This window comes from Phyllostomus hastatus, unplaced genomic scaffold, assembly GCF_019186645.2.
Source record: "Phyllostomus hastatus isolate PE091 unplaced genomic scaffold, TTU_PhHast_1.1 phas_contig_86, whole genome shotgun sequence".
NCBI classification, from domain to species: domain Eukaryota; kingdom Metazoa; phylum Chordata; class Mammalia; order Chiroptera; family Phyllostomidae; genus Phyllostomus; species Phyllostomus hastatus.
Genome location: NW_025333977.1, coordinates 80,617,212 through 80,631,615, shown reverse-complemented (window position 1 = coordinate 80,631,615; position 14,404 = coordinate 80,617,212). Strand labels below are relative to the sequence as shown.

At 34.7% G+C, this 14,404-nt stretch overlaps 1 protein-coding gene across 1 annotated transcript in view; it reads left to right on the top strand.

The window, feature by feature from the left end:
* The window catches only part of ATG3 (autophagy related 3), a 30,090-nt gene that overhangs the window by 948 nt on the left and 14,738 nt on the right, over positions 1-14,404 (top strand). Inside the window, exons 2-5 of the mRNA XM_045850916.1 lie at positions 2,136-2,177; positions 6,876-6,925; positions 9,608-9,678; positions 11,389-11,496. Coding sequence (XP_045706872.1) covers positions 2,136-2,177; positions 6,876-6,925; positions 9,608-9,678; positions 11,389-11,496 — 271 coding nt within the window. The remainder of the gene's footprint in view (positions 1-2,135; positions 2,178-6,875; positions 6,926-9,607; positions 9,679-11,388; positions 11,497-14,404) is intronic.

Sequence of the window (14,404 nt, the reverse complement as noted above, 5' to 3'; positions counted from 1 at the left end):
CATTATCAGTACCAATGAACCCAGCTAACAGGCAAAATCTCCCTTTCCCCTTTTTAAAATAGCTGAAATTAGTTGTTAGTGTGCCTTAACCCTCTTAGATATGTAACTTTTTACACATTTGGCAATACAGCATTTTTAAAGTAAAAATTGTGGTACATTAGTTATTACAGGAGTGACTGATGGTTTTCTTAGTTTCAAAGATAAATTTCTAGAAGCATATTTAAGTTTTTAAGTAATTCTTTTAGAGTAAGGTTTTTTTGTTGTTGCAACTTTATTTTTCCTTTCTGAAGAGCAAGCAATGATGGTAAATGAATAACTAGTTCTTTTTTAGTGTTTGCTTTAAGCTTTCAACTACAATTTTAGAAATCTTAGTGTGAGGATGAATATCCTTGGAAATGGTTGGTTCTCTTCGTTCAAGAAGCTATCCTGGTATGTTAAGAAGAATAGTGGACAATTTTACTTTTCCATGGCAAAGGGAAGTGTTCATTCTGTACTGATTTTATATGAGACTGATTTTAAAATGATACCTTTTTAGACCACGTTTTTAAAAAAAGTCAGGAAAGTTTATAAATGAGAATTTCAACTCTTGCTATGCTTCTGTTTGTTTACTGTGAAACCTAAATTAATTAAGATTATTCATTCAACTTGAAATTGAAAATCATTTTGACAGTTGAATCAAATGATTCTTTTGCATATTATGTTATCTTTTCAGAAAACTGTCTACATAGGTATTTGGCATAAAAATAATACGTGATTGTTACAACTTTTTAGTTTCAGGGAAGAGGAGCTAGAGAAAAAGACCTCCCAAATATAAAACTGCTATTTTGGCCAGTTGTACTTTATTGAACTTATAACATAAAATTATGTTTTAGGAAACCATTTTACTTGTTCACTAACTGACGAAGTGTTAGCTTGTAAGTATGTACTTGTCAGTATGTATTTTTAGTAATAAGGAAAGCAGAATTAATGGTCATCTCCTTGCCCCTCCCTGTGCAAACTGTTGGTTTACAGAGAGAACACTTATAGTTTCTTTCCAGACATGGAAAGGCAAGGAAGAAAAAACTTAATCCCTGGGAAAGAAAGAATGACTTCTCCCAGCAGGCACAAATTAAGAAAAATCATGGTTTGGGAGATGTAGGTACAGTAAAAGCCAATGTCTTTACAGTGATCTTGGAGTCTCTAGTCTATTGGTGGAGGCCCCCATCTACTATCATATACTACTCTATCCCTTGCTCACTTTTGCTTAAGCCAGCCTGACCTGTTTGTTACAGCATCAACCACTCTCTTGCCTCTGGTTCTTGCATTTGCCCATTCCCCTGCCTGAAATGCTCTTCGCCCAGACAGACTTGGGGCTGGTTCCTTTCCTAAGCTCTGCTTAGTAGTCGTCTGTCAGTGAAGTCTTTGTTTGCTCATGATCCTATTTTATGTAGCCATCTCTCTCCCTCTTCCCCTAACCAGACCAGTTTCCTCTTTGTCTCATTTTTCTTCATGGTATTCATTACCATTTGGCTTTTCTCCCTTCACTAGAGTTTAAAGTTCTTATGAGGACAAAGATGAGTTCACTCTATTTTGTTTACTCCTTTATCCCCATTAACTCAAATAGTGCCTGGCACACAGTTATGTGGTCAATATTTGTTGAATGAATAATGTTGATAAATGAATCTTTGCATTTCTTCAGACTGTACCACAAAATCTTACATGTAACTGAAAAACTTAGAAAAATTTGGTAAATAACATTATTGCTTTAGAGAAGAGAATATTGCGTTAGTATCTTGGTCAAGATGAGAATAGTGGGAGAGTAATAAATGACTTAGGACTTCTAGATTTGGTTTCAAATATTATTCCATTTAAAGGAGTTGTCTGAATTGTGAGATGTCTACAAATCTTTAAGATGTTTTTACTGTTCTGTAAAATAAAGATATTTGTCATTTTACAAAATCATTGTATTGTAATTATTTTCATGTCAATTTTCTCCATTAGATATGTATGTCTCTTGGTTAGATACTAGTGATATATTCTTTTTTTTTTTGGTATGGTTTCCAATGCCTAGGAGGGTGTCAAGCAAATAGTTGCCTAGAAAAATTTTTAAATTGAAAGTGAAAGTAGTATAATAATGTTATTTTTTATCTCTTTAGGAATCAAAATTTAAGGAAACAGGTGTTATCACCCCAGAAGAGGTGAGTGTTGAAGATATTGTGAAGCTATTATATTTTACAATTGTATTAAACTGGGTGGCTTTTTTGCTATGTAAAAAAAATTTTAACTGTAGAGCTGGGTAAAAGTAGATTCTGTTAACCATATTAACAACTTTATAGGGATTTCTACTTCCCATAGAATAGAGCATGTAACTTCCCTCTTGATTTGCCACTTCTCATATTTTTCTGTAGTTCCTCTTTATGTAGAAGAGAGGGTGGGAGAAGGAACGGAAAAGATTCCTATGGTCACTTATCCTTCAATCATATTTGTGTTATATTGAGCAGTGGACTCTGCGGTCTTTGTTGTCTTACCAAACATAAGTTTTCTTGGCTTTCCATTTGGAAACTTTGGTTCACTGCTTGGATATTAAGATTTTTCTAAGTATTTAGCTTAAATATTTTATTTCTACATATTTAACATGGATTTTTTTCTCATGAGTTTTTCATTTTTTCCTCCCAACAAAGCAGTGTTGCATGTGCTTAATCCTGAAACTAATGGCTGTTTATAGGCCTGTTGAGTTTTATTGAACTTTTCATGTAGAATAATGTTTTAAGGAGTCATTTTACTTGCCCACTAAATCTATATAATAAAAGCATTCTCTTTCCTTTAGGTAGTTATTTTGTCATGAATACTGGTCTAAAAGTTACTTTAGACTCCAGTTTTATGAACAGTTATGGTTGCATCAGACTTACTTTTTAGTATTAATAAATGGCAAAGAATTTAAGCCTTACTTTTAAATCTTTTTTAGAAGTGCCACCCATTGGCAATAGAACTTTACTCATGGTTTTGACAGAAACTTTTTGAAATGAACCTTGTATGATCCGGCTATTGCTGTAAATTCCAAGACCTCATGCCAGAGAATTAACTGACCTTTCAGTTTTCAATTGTGATGGAATCACTTCAATGCTAAATCCTTGTGAATTCTAATAATGATGTGCTGAACTGATCTTTTATGTAAAATTGTTTTTATGCCCTGACTAGTGTGGTTCTGTTGGTTGGGCATCATCCTGCAATGTGAAAAGTCACCATTTCTATTCCCAGGCAGGGCACATGCCTGGGTTGCGGGTTCGGTCCCTGGTCGGGGTGCATGTGAGAGGCAGCCAATCGATGTTTATTTTATACATTAATGTTTCTCTTCCTCTTTTTCTACCTCCCTTCCCCCTTTTCTAAAAATACATAAATAAAGCTTTAAAAAAATAAAATTGTCTTTATTTTTAGCAAAGACACATTGTTATATGGAAAGAATGTAGGAAATCTGCCTGCTAGACCCATTTCTCTAATTTCTCCTATTCTGACTCAGGCAAATTAATTAAGCTAACTAGGCACAGGCGTCATGCTTCCTCATTTGTAAAATGAGGAGTGTTGACTGGACATTCTCTGAAGGACCCATTCTACCTTAGGCATTGTAGTTTAATACCTTGAATGCCAAATAAAACTAAGTTTTGATCTTGAGAATCTTAATGTTCTTGTTGAACAAGGTATAATGTAGACATGGCTCTTGAAACTTAAGTATCTGAAGTCGAGAGCAGAGATGAAAGTATGCTGTTCTCTTTGGGCTCTTTGGTTTTTATCTCCTCTGCTTGAAGATGACTAGTAAATAGATGGAGTTAAAGATCCATGTCTGTAGTCATTGGATAGAACTAAGCTGTGTTAAAAGTAACTGATTCTAAATTGAATATTGTTAATTGCATCATGAAGTAGGTAATAAACTTTCCCCCCTTAAAAAAATGCAAGACATAACTAGCCTAGCTGGATACCAACCACATAATGCTGGACTGGTAGAGAGAAGGGGTTAGGAACCAGGCAGGACAGCAGGAGCTGAGCAACCAGAGAGCAGGGAAAGTTTCATCTGTATTTTCAGGTGCTTCCCATCACTCCCATTACCACCTGAGCTCTGCCTCCTGTCATCAGTTGTGGCATTAGACTCTCATAGGAGCACGAGCTCTACCAAGAACTGTGCACGCGAGGGATCGAGGTTGCACGCTCCTTATGATGGGTGTCAAACTCATTTTCTCTGGGGGCCACATCAGCTTCGTGGTTGCCTGTCAAGGGCCAAATGTAATTTTAGGACTTTGTAAATATAACTATCCTTAACAGTTAATCAAGAGCTCGGGTACTGCTCCTGGGTAGAAACAAGGTGTCGGGCCAGATAAAACAAGGTGTAGGGCTGGATTCAGCCCAAGGGCCTTGTGTTTGCCATGTGTGCCTTATGAGAATCTAGTGCCTGATGATCTGAGGTGGAGCTGAGGCAGTGATGCTAGTGCTGGGGAGTGGCTGCAACTACAGATTATCATTAGCAGAGAGGTGTGACTGCACAGAAACCATAATAAGTCAATTGCTTACAGATTTTTATCAAAACCCTATCAATGAGTGACAAGTGATAATTAAGCTGCATCTGTTAGCAGTCTATAAAGACTCACTCACTCCCCCACCCCTCATCCATGGAAAGTTTGTCTTTCACAAAATCAGTCCCTGGCACCAAAAAGTTTGGGTACAGCCGGTATAGAGTGCAGTGGCAGGATTACGTTAGATTAGAATCAGTCTAGAGGAGGAAAATGAGAAGACATAATTTGCTTTAGATAAATGCTGTACTGAATTTTTTTGTTTTACTGTTTCTAGGCTTCTGGCTATCAGCCTTCAGATATCTTTTTTGTGTTCATTGAGTGGTGTGAAAGTCTTGGGTTTAAAAAGGGTGTCAGGCATTATCCAATATGGTATTACCTGACTGAGATTGCTGACTAAATGTACAATATGTGTATGGCTTGATTGAATACTGGAAATAGAAGGTAGCTTCAGAAATAAAGTTGCTTACCAAAATGTTAATATTGAGTCTATCTTATTGAAGTTATTCATTATTATATAATATTTAATTGCTAAGAGGAAGCTACTGCAAAAACTAAAAATTTAGAATTTTAAGTTTTTGTTTTACATTTTATTTTACTTGGACATTATGAAGCATGTTATAATGGCCATTGCTAGTGAGAGCAAATGTACATATGTATTAACTATCAGTACAATTTTATGTTCTTTTATAGTTTTCTTTACCTTCTAGTGTTTTTTTTTTTTAATAGATGCCACAAGAGGTACCATGGACTAAAATATTAGTGTCTTGTGACATCAAGGCACTATCGTTAAAATAGTTTCTTAAATTTTTAATTGTTTTGCTTTCATTTTGTTAAATGAATACTCTTTGGTGGTGATAAATTAGCTCCTGGTAACCACAGTTAATGGCAGCATCTGGTCACAATGAGCCAAAATGCTTAAGACCTAGGGGTGAGAATATTGTTTTAATTTGGATTTTTGTCTTTACGTGACCACTTTGAATAGTAAAAAAAGATTCTTGAAATAAGAGAACAGAAACACTTGCTGTTGGGAATACAATGCTAAATCTTGTTTAATGTTTTTTTGGAAAGTTACTCTCAGAATCTTATATAGCATTACTCTCTCAAAGTAAAATAGGATCTTACATGTAGGTGGGCTTTTCACAGAAAGACATTAGAAAATGAAACATATTGTAACTTTTTGCTGTGTAATAAACCCATGAACAACACATGATTTTAAGTTAGAGCTGTTGTGGAATAGTAATTGGGAAAGTATGTGTGCATATTGCTTGAGTTGGGACAGTGCAGTTATGCCTAACAGACTTTCATTTTTCTGCTCTCAAGAATAAGCAGGATTTCTGTCTTGCAGTTAAATCAGTTCATGTTCATGTATAATGGAAATTCTCAAAAAGTTAGACTATTTCTTCCTGAGTCTGTTATTTATTTTGGGGGAAAAATCCCAATAAACAAAAATTTATATAATGTTCAATCTGTTTACAAAGTTCAAGGTTTGTTAGAAGGTGCAGTTTTTAAAAAAAAAAAACCTCATTGGAGAATATGTTAATTGATACTAGAGAGAGAGGAAGGGAGAGGGGGGGTGGGGGCGGGAGAGAGAGAAATATTGATTGGTTGCCTCTAATAGATGCCCTGACTGGGAATCAAACCCACAGCCTTTTGGCGTGCATGAAGATGCTCCAACCCCCTCAGCCACCCAGCGAGGGGGTTGGAGCATTCAGTTTCTTTTTTGTCCTGCTGTCATCCAAGTCAATCCCAAAACTTCTAACCTTTTTTCCATTGTTTGGCCCTACATTTCTCACTCTTGTTAATATTTCTTTAAGAGTGTGAAAAAACTTTCAAATTGGCTGTTACCAATTTTTAAAAATTTTTTTTTAAAAAGGAAGAAATGTAATGTGATGAACTATTCTTACATCAGCCATGTATCTATTTAGTAATTTTTTCCGAAGTTCTTGAGTTTTCAGCCACTAGCAAGAATCGCTCTACATTTATCTATAAAATGATTTTTGACATCTTAAATCCTGTAATGTCAACTTTATACATTTCATGATGTGTATGTATGCTTTTGACATTTAATCCAATGATAAAAATTGAATTAAAAATAGTACTTAATGTTTTTTCTTCTAAAATTAATTTAAACTTCTATGGATGTTAAAGATTTTGTAGTTTTATTAGTAATCAACAATCTTCAGGCTGATAGAGAAGATTTGGTGCCATTTGCGTTTAAACTGGTTGTTGAATATCGGTACACAAGATGATCACTTTTGGTATTTTGCCACCTTACATTCAGTAATGTTCAATTTTTCTTTCTACCTTTTCATATTCCTTCTACATCCTTAATAGTTTGTGGCAGCTGGAGATCACTTAGTTCACCACTGTCCAACATGGCAATGGTAAGTAATCTTGGGTGAAGAATAGAAAATTAATAAAAGGTATGACTTCATAATTATGGTAGTTTGAAAAATAGGTTAGGGCATATAAATGAGAATGATCAATCTAATCCTCTTCAGTTCCCCAGGGATATTTCTATTAAGCAGCTCCCCAGTGATATTCAAAGTATAAAAATAAAGGAAGAAAAATTGGGTATTACACCTGTTTTGTTTTTTGCTCTGTTGATACAAAAGATGGGCATATTTGAGATAAATGCCTTCACTTTCTTTACTAGTATTCTTTTTCTTTATATTGTCTTTTAAAAATAGCATTCAAGAAATTATAAATTTGATCAGTTCATTCTTTCAAATTAACAAGTATTTAGTGAATATTTTTATAATGTTAATTAATGTGGAGATTTTGTAGAGTCTTATGTTCTTTGTAAAACCTTTTATTAAAATTCAAAAGTGTGCTCTCTTTTTAGGAATATACTCAAAAGTTTAAAGTTGAAAAGTTTCATGATAACTTTTTTCTCTTAAGGTCTTCGTGGGAAATCTGCCAGTAATAGATTTAAAAGAATGTTTTATTTTCTTTATTTTTCTTTTAATTATAAAAGTAATTTAAGCAACTTAGCTGATCTCATTATATATTTTAAATATTCTGAATAATAATAGAATGTTATGAAAAAGTGCAGTTTCATTACTTCTAAGTACTTATGGTAAAACCACCAGACATATGCTGAAAAAGTGATCTCAATACTGGCAGAACTATTTTAATTGTTCTAGAATATTTTGGAATTATCATCTTGTTTGGATATAAGTTCAACTTATTATGTCCCTTGTGTCCCTCAAGAACAGTTTTTTAATTATAGTTGAAAGGCACGATTTTGATTTGGGAGGAGGGTTTCTAGAATTAACCCAGGCTCTAATTGATGTTTTCCTTAATATCTAAAGAGCTTAAAGAATCAAAATATTTTAAACCAGAGTTGGAACTCTCTTTCATCTGTGGCCTTTTCTCCTTAATATTTACATTTAACAAATATCTAAAACAGTTGTTACTGCTATTTATCGATTGTTCTTTATCTTTCAGAGCATTATTTCTTATGTATCAAGGCCAAAATGTCAGATTTATTTTTATGTCCTTGTCTTTCCTACATGTGTTTTTGTTCCATATTTTAAAACTTAGTTAATGTTATAGAAACTATCTGATTTAGTAAGAGTGGTTGACTTTTTTTTTCCATCCTGCATTAAGTTAAAACTGTATTTAGGTAGGTCTGCTCTATATTTCACACATATTTTAAGTCAAATATGTATATAAAATTTAACATAATATTTTGAAAACAACTAATTTAGGTTTTTCTTCAATATGATACATATTCTCTTTCAGATTTATTTTTCATAATCTTTAATTGTCTAATTTATGTATACAATATATAGTATTGTTATAGGGATTATACATATGGACTGGATCTTTTAGCAGGTGGTAGTTTATGGTTCTACTTTATGAATTGTGATGGTTGAAATAATTTCATTGTAACTGAGAACTCAATTATACCTCACTCCAGTGTCCACACTTCTGGCTGAATCCCTGAGACCGAAGGAACAATTCATTTTAAATCAATGCTTGACACAGAATATTTCCATGCTATGCTTTCATATCTGTATATGCCACCAGGACCTTATTATATCTTCTCCCCTCAGAACTTCAGGCATTGCCATAACATTGTTGAATTTGACATTTGGGAAAGGTCCAAGGACATCTAGAAGGCTACCTGGCTTTATTTTGTGCTCAAATAGAGGATTTGAACTTTATACTGAACCTTGAAAAGGCCATAGGATTCCAAATGTTCATGTGTTTGAGACAGACATCATATTCTACACCAGCTCTGGCCAGTTCCAGTAGGTGACCCACAGAAGATTCTTCAAACAAATTATTAATAAGTTGTTCCAGAGTAGCACTGAAAAATCAGAGAGAGTTGTGTTTAAAAGCAGGAGCCCTGGACTCACTTGGCATAATTCTGGGTCTTCCACCTTCTGGCTTTCTGACTGTGGGCAATCTTCTTTAATCTCATTTATTTACCTATAAAAAGGGGGATATTAATGTAATCCACCTCTTAGGGTTCTGAAGATTAAATAAAAATAATACATGTTAGAGATCTAAATCCTATACTTAAAAAGCACTATTTTTTTGTTTGCTTTCATTTATTCTCAACATTACCATCTTGTGTTTCAAAGCATCTTTTTTTATATTTTAGTTCCAATTTAAGAGTGGTAGGAACAGAGATCTTGCTAACACCTACTTTGTTATGTAATGTCATGTGGCTATTTTTCAGCCTCCTCTTGGTCTCAAGATGAAGGGATAGGATTAAAAATCTAAATGAGATTATACTCACTAGAGAACAGCATGCCCTTTTTGTTTAGAGCCAAATATAGTAATCACTCTTTATTATTCTATATTTTTTGTCTAATATTAACCCAAATTCTCTTAGGTCTGTCTGCATCTCTTAGTACATCTCACTTACAATATTGCTTTGCTTTGTTTTTTGATTCCCTGAAATACATCACTTAATGGTATCCTTCCCAAACCAGTCCCAAAACAGTTTACTCAGGGTTGTAGATTGTGCAGTTTTGAGATTTAAATGTGTTTTGTCTTTGCCTTAAACAAAAAAATTTTTTTGTATTTTTGTGCTTTTCACTCTTTTAAAGGGCTACAGGGGAAGAATTGAAAGTGAAGGCATACCTTCCAACAGGCAAACAGTTTTTGGTCACCAAAAATGGTAAGAATTATGTTGCATATATTATTCAGTTTTGCACGAAGAATTACATATTTTCTTAAAAAAAAAAAACCTTAGCACTTGCTGATATTTTTTTTTTAAAGATTTTATTTATTTATTTTTAGAGAGGGAAGGGAGGGAGATAGAGAGAGAGAGAGAGAAACATCAGTGTGCGGTTGCTGGGGGTCATGGCCTGCAACCCAGGCATGTACCCTGACTGGGAATTGAACCTGTGACACTTTGGTTTGCAGCCCGGGCTCAATCCACTGAGCTATGCCAGCCAGGGCTGCACTTACTGATCTTAATTAGTGCTTAAAGCTGTGCTAATAGCTGCTTTCAGACAAATTTGAAAATTTAATAAAGCTCTGGGTTTTCTATTGCTAAAGGTGTTTTATTTTCTTACTTGATATTCACCTCCTTTCTTTTTGTTATTTCTTTTTGCCAGAAATGTCTAGTTTTAAGATATTTTGGAAAAGGGCCCCTAAGCAGAGTTGGACTTCTAATAGGATTATTTTTAAGTTGACTTAATAATCTTTTTAGCTATTTGATTTTCATCTCCTTGAGATTTAAATTTTTCATGGCAAATGAAATTGACACTTTGACGTCTAAAAGCTCAAAGCTAAAGATTTTATTATCTATATGTCATTGAAAAATTGTCTATAGGTTTAAAAAATGTTTCTGAAACATTTTATTTATGAAGTTAATTTGAAAACACAAAAAAGTTATAGTCCCTATCTAATCATGTAACAGTATGCTGATTTCTGTTCTAATTTACCTATTATAGGGAAAGGAACATATATACAAAATAACATGTGTGTTTTTTTGTTAATATAAATCATTAATATCTTGCTTGTTTTAAAAAATTAGGGTATTCTTAGCAATTTGTTGACCATATATCATAATGTTTTTTCACTATAATTGTTCAATTTTAGGCTCATGTGAATAATAATACCTGTTAATTGACACATCTGCTATATGAAAAACCCAATACCAATATCATGTAATAGAATAAAATTTAGCAGTGGAATTTACACTGGTTTGTCCATTATGAATAGCTTGAGGTCACCTCTACCACCTCTGAGAATAACAGGTGGTGCCTCCATGTTCTGAGAGTAATGCTGGTAGAATAAGGTATTATTCATTAGCCTGAAGTTGAACAATGTCATCTCTTGCTTCAGCTTGCAGTTTTCACAGACCATCAGGGTAAAGAATTTATAGAACACTCCCAATAGAGCCTTTCTGCTTATCTTCTAAAAATAAACTATTTACCCCTGGCTGGTGTGGCTTAGTGGATTGAGCTCTGGCCTGCAAACCAAAGGGTTGCTAGTTCTATTCCCAGTCAGGGCACATGCCTGGGTAGCAGGCCAGGTCAGGTCCCCAGTAGGGGACGCACTTAAAGCGACCACACACTGATGTTTCTCTCCCTCTCTTTCTCCCTTCTCCTCTGTCTAAAATAAATAAATAAAATCTTATTAAAAATACAATTTAAATAAATAAATAAAAATAAGCTATTTAGGGAAAGATAAATGTGGTCAAATAATTGTGTCTGTGGGCTGCATGTAGCTCTTTAATCACTTTTATTAGAAGTGAACTGTAATAATCACTAATATTTTGGTGGTAAAATATATTTTATGATATAAACTTTCTGTTCTTAAAAATGGATTTATAGGAAGCAGATTATTTGTTGTTAACTGTATTTGCTATTTTTTATAGTTCCGTGCTACAAGCGGTGCAAGCAGATGGAATATTCAGATGAGTTGGAAGCTATCATTGAAGAAGATGATGGCGATGGAGGATGGGTAGATACTTATCATAACACTGGTAAGAGGAGAATAGAATGGCATATATTTGGTTTAAATTGTTTTAAACTATTTTATAATCTTTTATAATAGCTTTGATTTAAAACAAAACAAAAAGAGCGTACATAAGGCACAGTGGACTTACCAGAAAAGAAGCAGGAGGACAAATTGGAAAGAAACACTCTTGGAGTATACCATATTTCTACAGTACTGCTACTTCAGTAGCAGTTTGAAAATATGCATGTCGTTTTCTTTATGTCTAAGGAAAGGAAGAAAGTCAATTAGAAATAACTGAACGTGCATACTACTTTGCTTTGAATCCCATATTCTTACGACATTCAATTGTTGGATGATGAGCTTTAGGACAGAAACCATACTCTACTTTCATTCTCTTTACTCAAAGACGTGGCATTTAAAATTACGTAATAACTATTTCTTGAATGACTACTAAGAGGTTTGTAAGGATTATAAAAGTATAGGTTCATTGTTGAATCCTCAGTATCTATATAGTATCTGATACAGAAGTTGTTAAACAAATTTTTGTTAAAGGATTTACCTAAACTTAAGCCATTCATAAGGGTATATTTACATAAGTTAGTTGGATCTCTGAAAATGATTTTTTAAAATTCCAAGTTCTGAAAACCTATTTTCCTACTATCTTTTATATTAACTATGTAAATGCATATTACTATGTGCTGCTATAGTTAACTATAATTTATGACTTAATTTTAATGAATAAGTATGTTTGAGTTTAAATGTAAGATACTGAAAATAAGTTTTCTCCCTCTAAGCCCTAGAAAGTAGGAGGTATATCAAAAGTAGTGGTAGAAACAGGTTTCTCAACTTTAGCACTATTAACATTTTGGGCTGGTTAGTTCTTTGTTACAGTATTTTCTGTACAATACAGAATATTTAGCAGTGTCTCTGAACTCTACCCACTGGATGTCAGTACATTCTGCCAGTTGTGACAACCAAAAATACCTTCAGGCATTGCCAAATATTCCAAGAGGGGCAAAAATCTCTGCCCTTAATTGAGACCTACTACAATACACACAGGTTAAGTAATTGGCTCAGGAAGAAGTACCTTGTTATGTCAGTTTCCCTTCTACTCTGGGTAAGGGACACTGGCTGCCATCTGTTTGTTTATAGTGATAAAAGGTGCAGGTTTAGAGCTTGGTCTCCTTGATGGGAAACTCACTTGTTATTCTTAATGAGGTCAATGTTATGTCAAGGCCTAAAGAATATAGCAGATTGAATAACTTTTTAAACTAATTTAAAAAATCATCCTCTTTTCCCTGACTTTTTTTATTTTCCATCATTTCTAAAAGTATTTAACTATTCTGCTTTAGTTTTCCCATGACTAGAAGTTTGGCCACCACATCTGTAGGAAATTATTGAATGACTAGAGCCATTGATTATGCTAGGTTTCTGATGTAAAGTTAATGAGTTACTCTGTTGTCTAGTTGTATTTTATTCTATAATTACGTACTATCCCAGAATTCAGGTGCATATTTATAAAAGCATTCATTACACAGATAAGTAGGTGTCAGTATGATAGTATTGACAAAGGTCTATTACAGAACATTGACAACTAAAACAAATGGTTGCCCTGCTAATGGGGACAAGTAACATTTTCATATGTGGAAAACAACTTAGTATTCTACTGCAGTTAATTTGATACACATAATAAATTATAACTAATGTTTATGTGAGATAACCTTAGAATTTCAGGTTTAAATTATATCCTGATTTGATTAAAACAATGCTTCTACTGACTCACAAGGTCACATACCTGGTTCCTTGTCACCTCAGGTTTTTGGGGGTTTTTTGCTTCGTCTCTGCTTTACTCCTTTCAGATTCCTTTGATTTCTTTTAGCCCTTATATTAGTCATGGTTCTCCAGAGAAATATAATTAACAGAATGAGGATATAGTGATAATAGATTGCAGATATAGATACAGGTATAGATTTATTTTGAGGAATTGGCTTGTGTGATTGCGGGATCTTGGGAAGTCTGGTTTATAGGGCCGGCTTGCCAGCAGGCTGAAGACCCAGGTAAGGGTTGATTGCTGCAGCTGTCTTCTAAAGGCAGAATTCCTTCTTTCTGAGGACCTCAAGTCTTTTTCTCTTAAGGCCTTCATTGACGCGTGCTCACCCACCTGCAGTGAGAGTGGAACGCGCTCATTCGATGATGGCTCGTTGAAACACGAGAAAAACACACAGAGACAACCAGGTCCTGTGGGGAAGTAGGGACGGAACGGCCACTCTCTCTAGTGGAGAGTGCCCCGTTTCCATTCCCAAGCAGGTTTTTATTAAGAATACAGACTTAGTTTGTGGATTCACAGTCTGGCAGAAAAGATCAAAAGAAGTAGGTGACTTTCAAAGATGTAGACAGAACCCCCGCTGTGATTCTGGGCAGGGATTGGAGTTTTAACATTTGAAAGGACTAACAGGGCTCAAAGGGATAGTTTTGGTTTCCTGTCTCTGCCTTCAAATTCTAAATTAATAACATCTTCTAGCAAACAGATCTCACAGGATCTTGCATATTCTATGTCCCTGGCCTGATTACCCCTGGGATCTGCTGTCTCTGGTCTGGGCTGCACCGCCCCTGTTATTTCCGCAGGCCTGAGTCAACAGAGGAGACAAAGGCAGCCAGGAGACTTGGATTTCTCACCTCTAAGAACAAGGACTCAGGCTTTGACAAAGCTGAGGGGGCAGGGGTTGATGTCCATCTCCCCTTCATTTCCACAGCCCCGAGTCTCTTTCCTGAGGCATCCTCATGATCATGCGTGTCTTAGGCGATTCCCTCCATGGGAAATCTTACCCGTCATTGGCTAACTGATCAAGCTTAGGAGGCCAGGCACAGAACAGACAGCATTTGTGCCAGGGAAATAAGTTTTGTCTCCTTAGTGGCTCCTGGTCCAGAGGTCT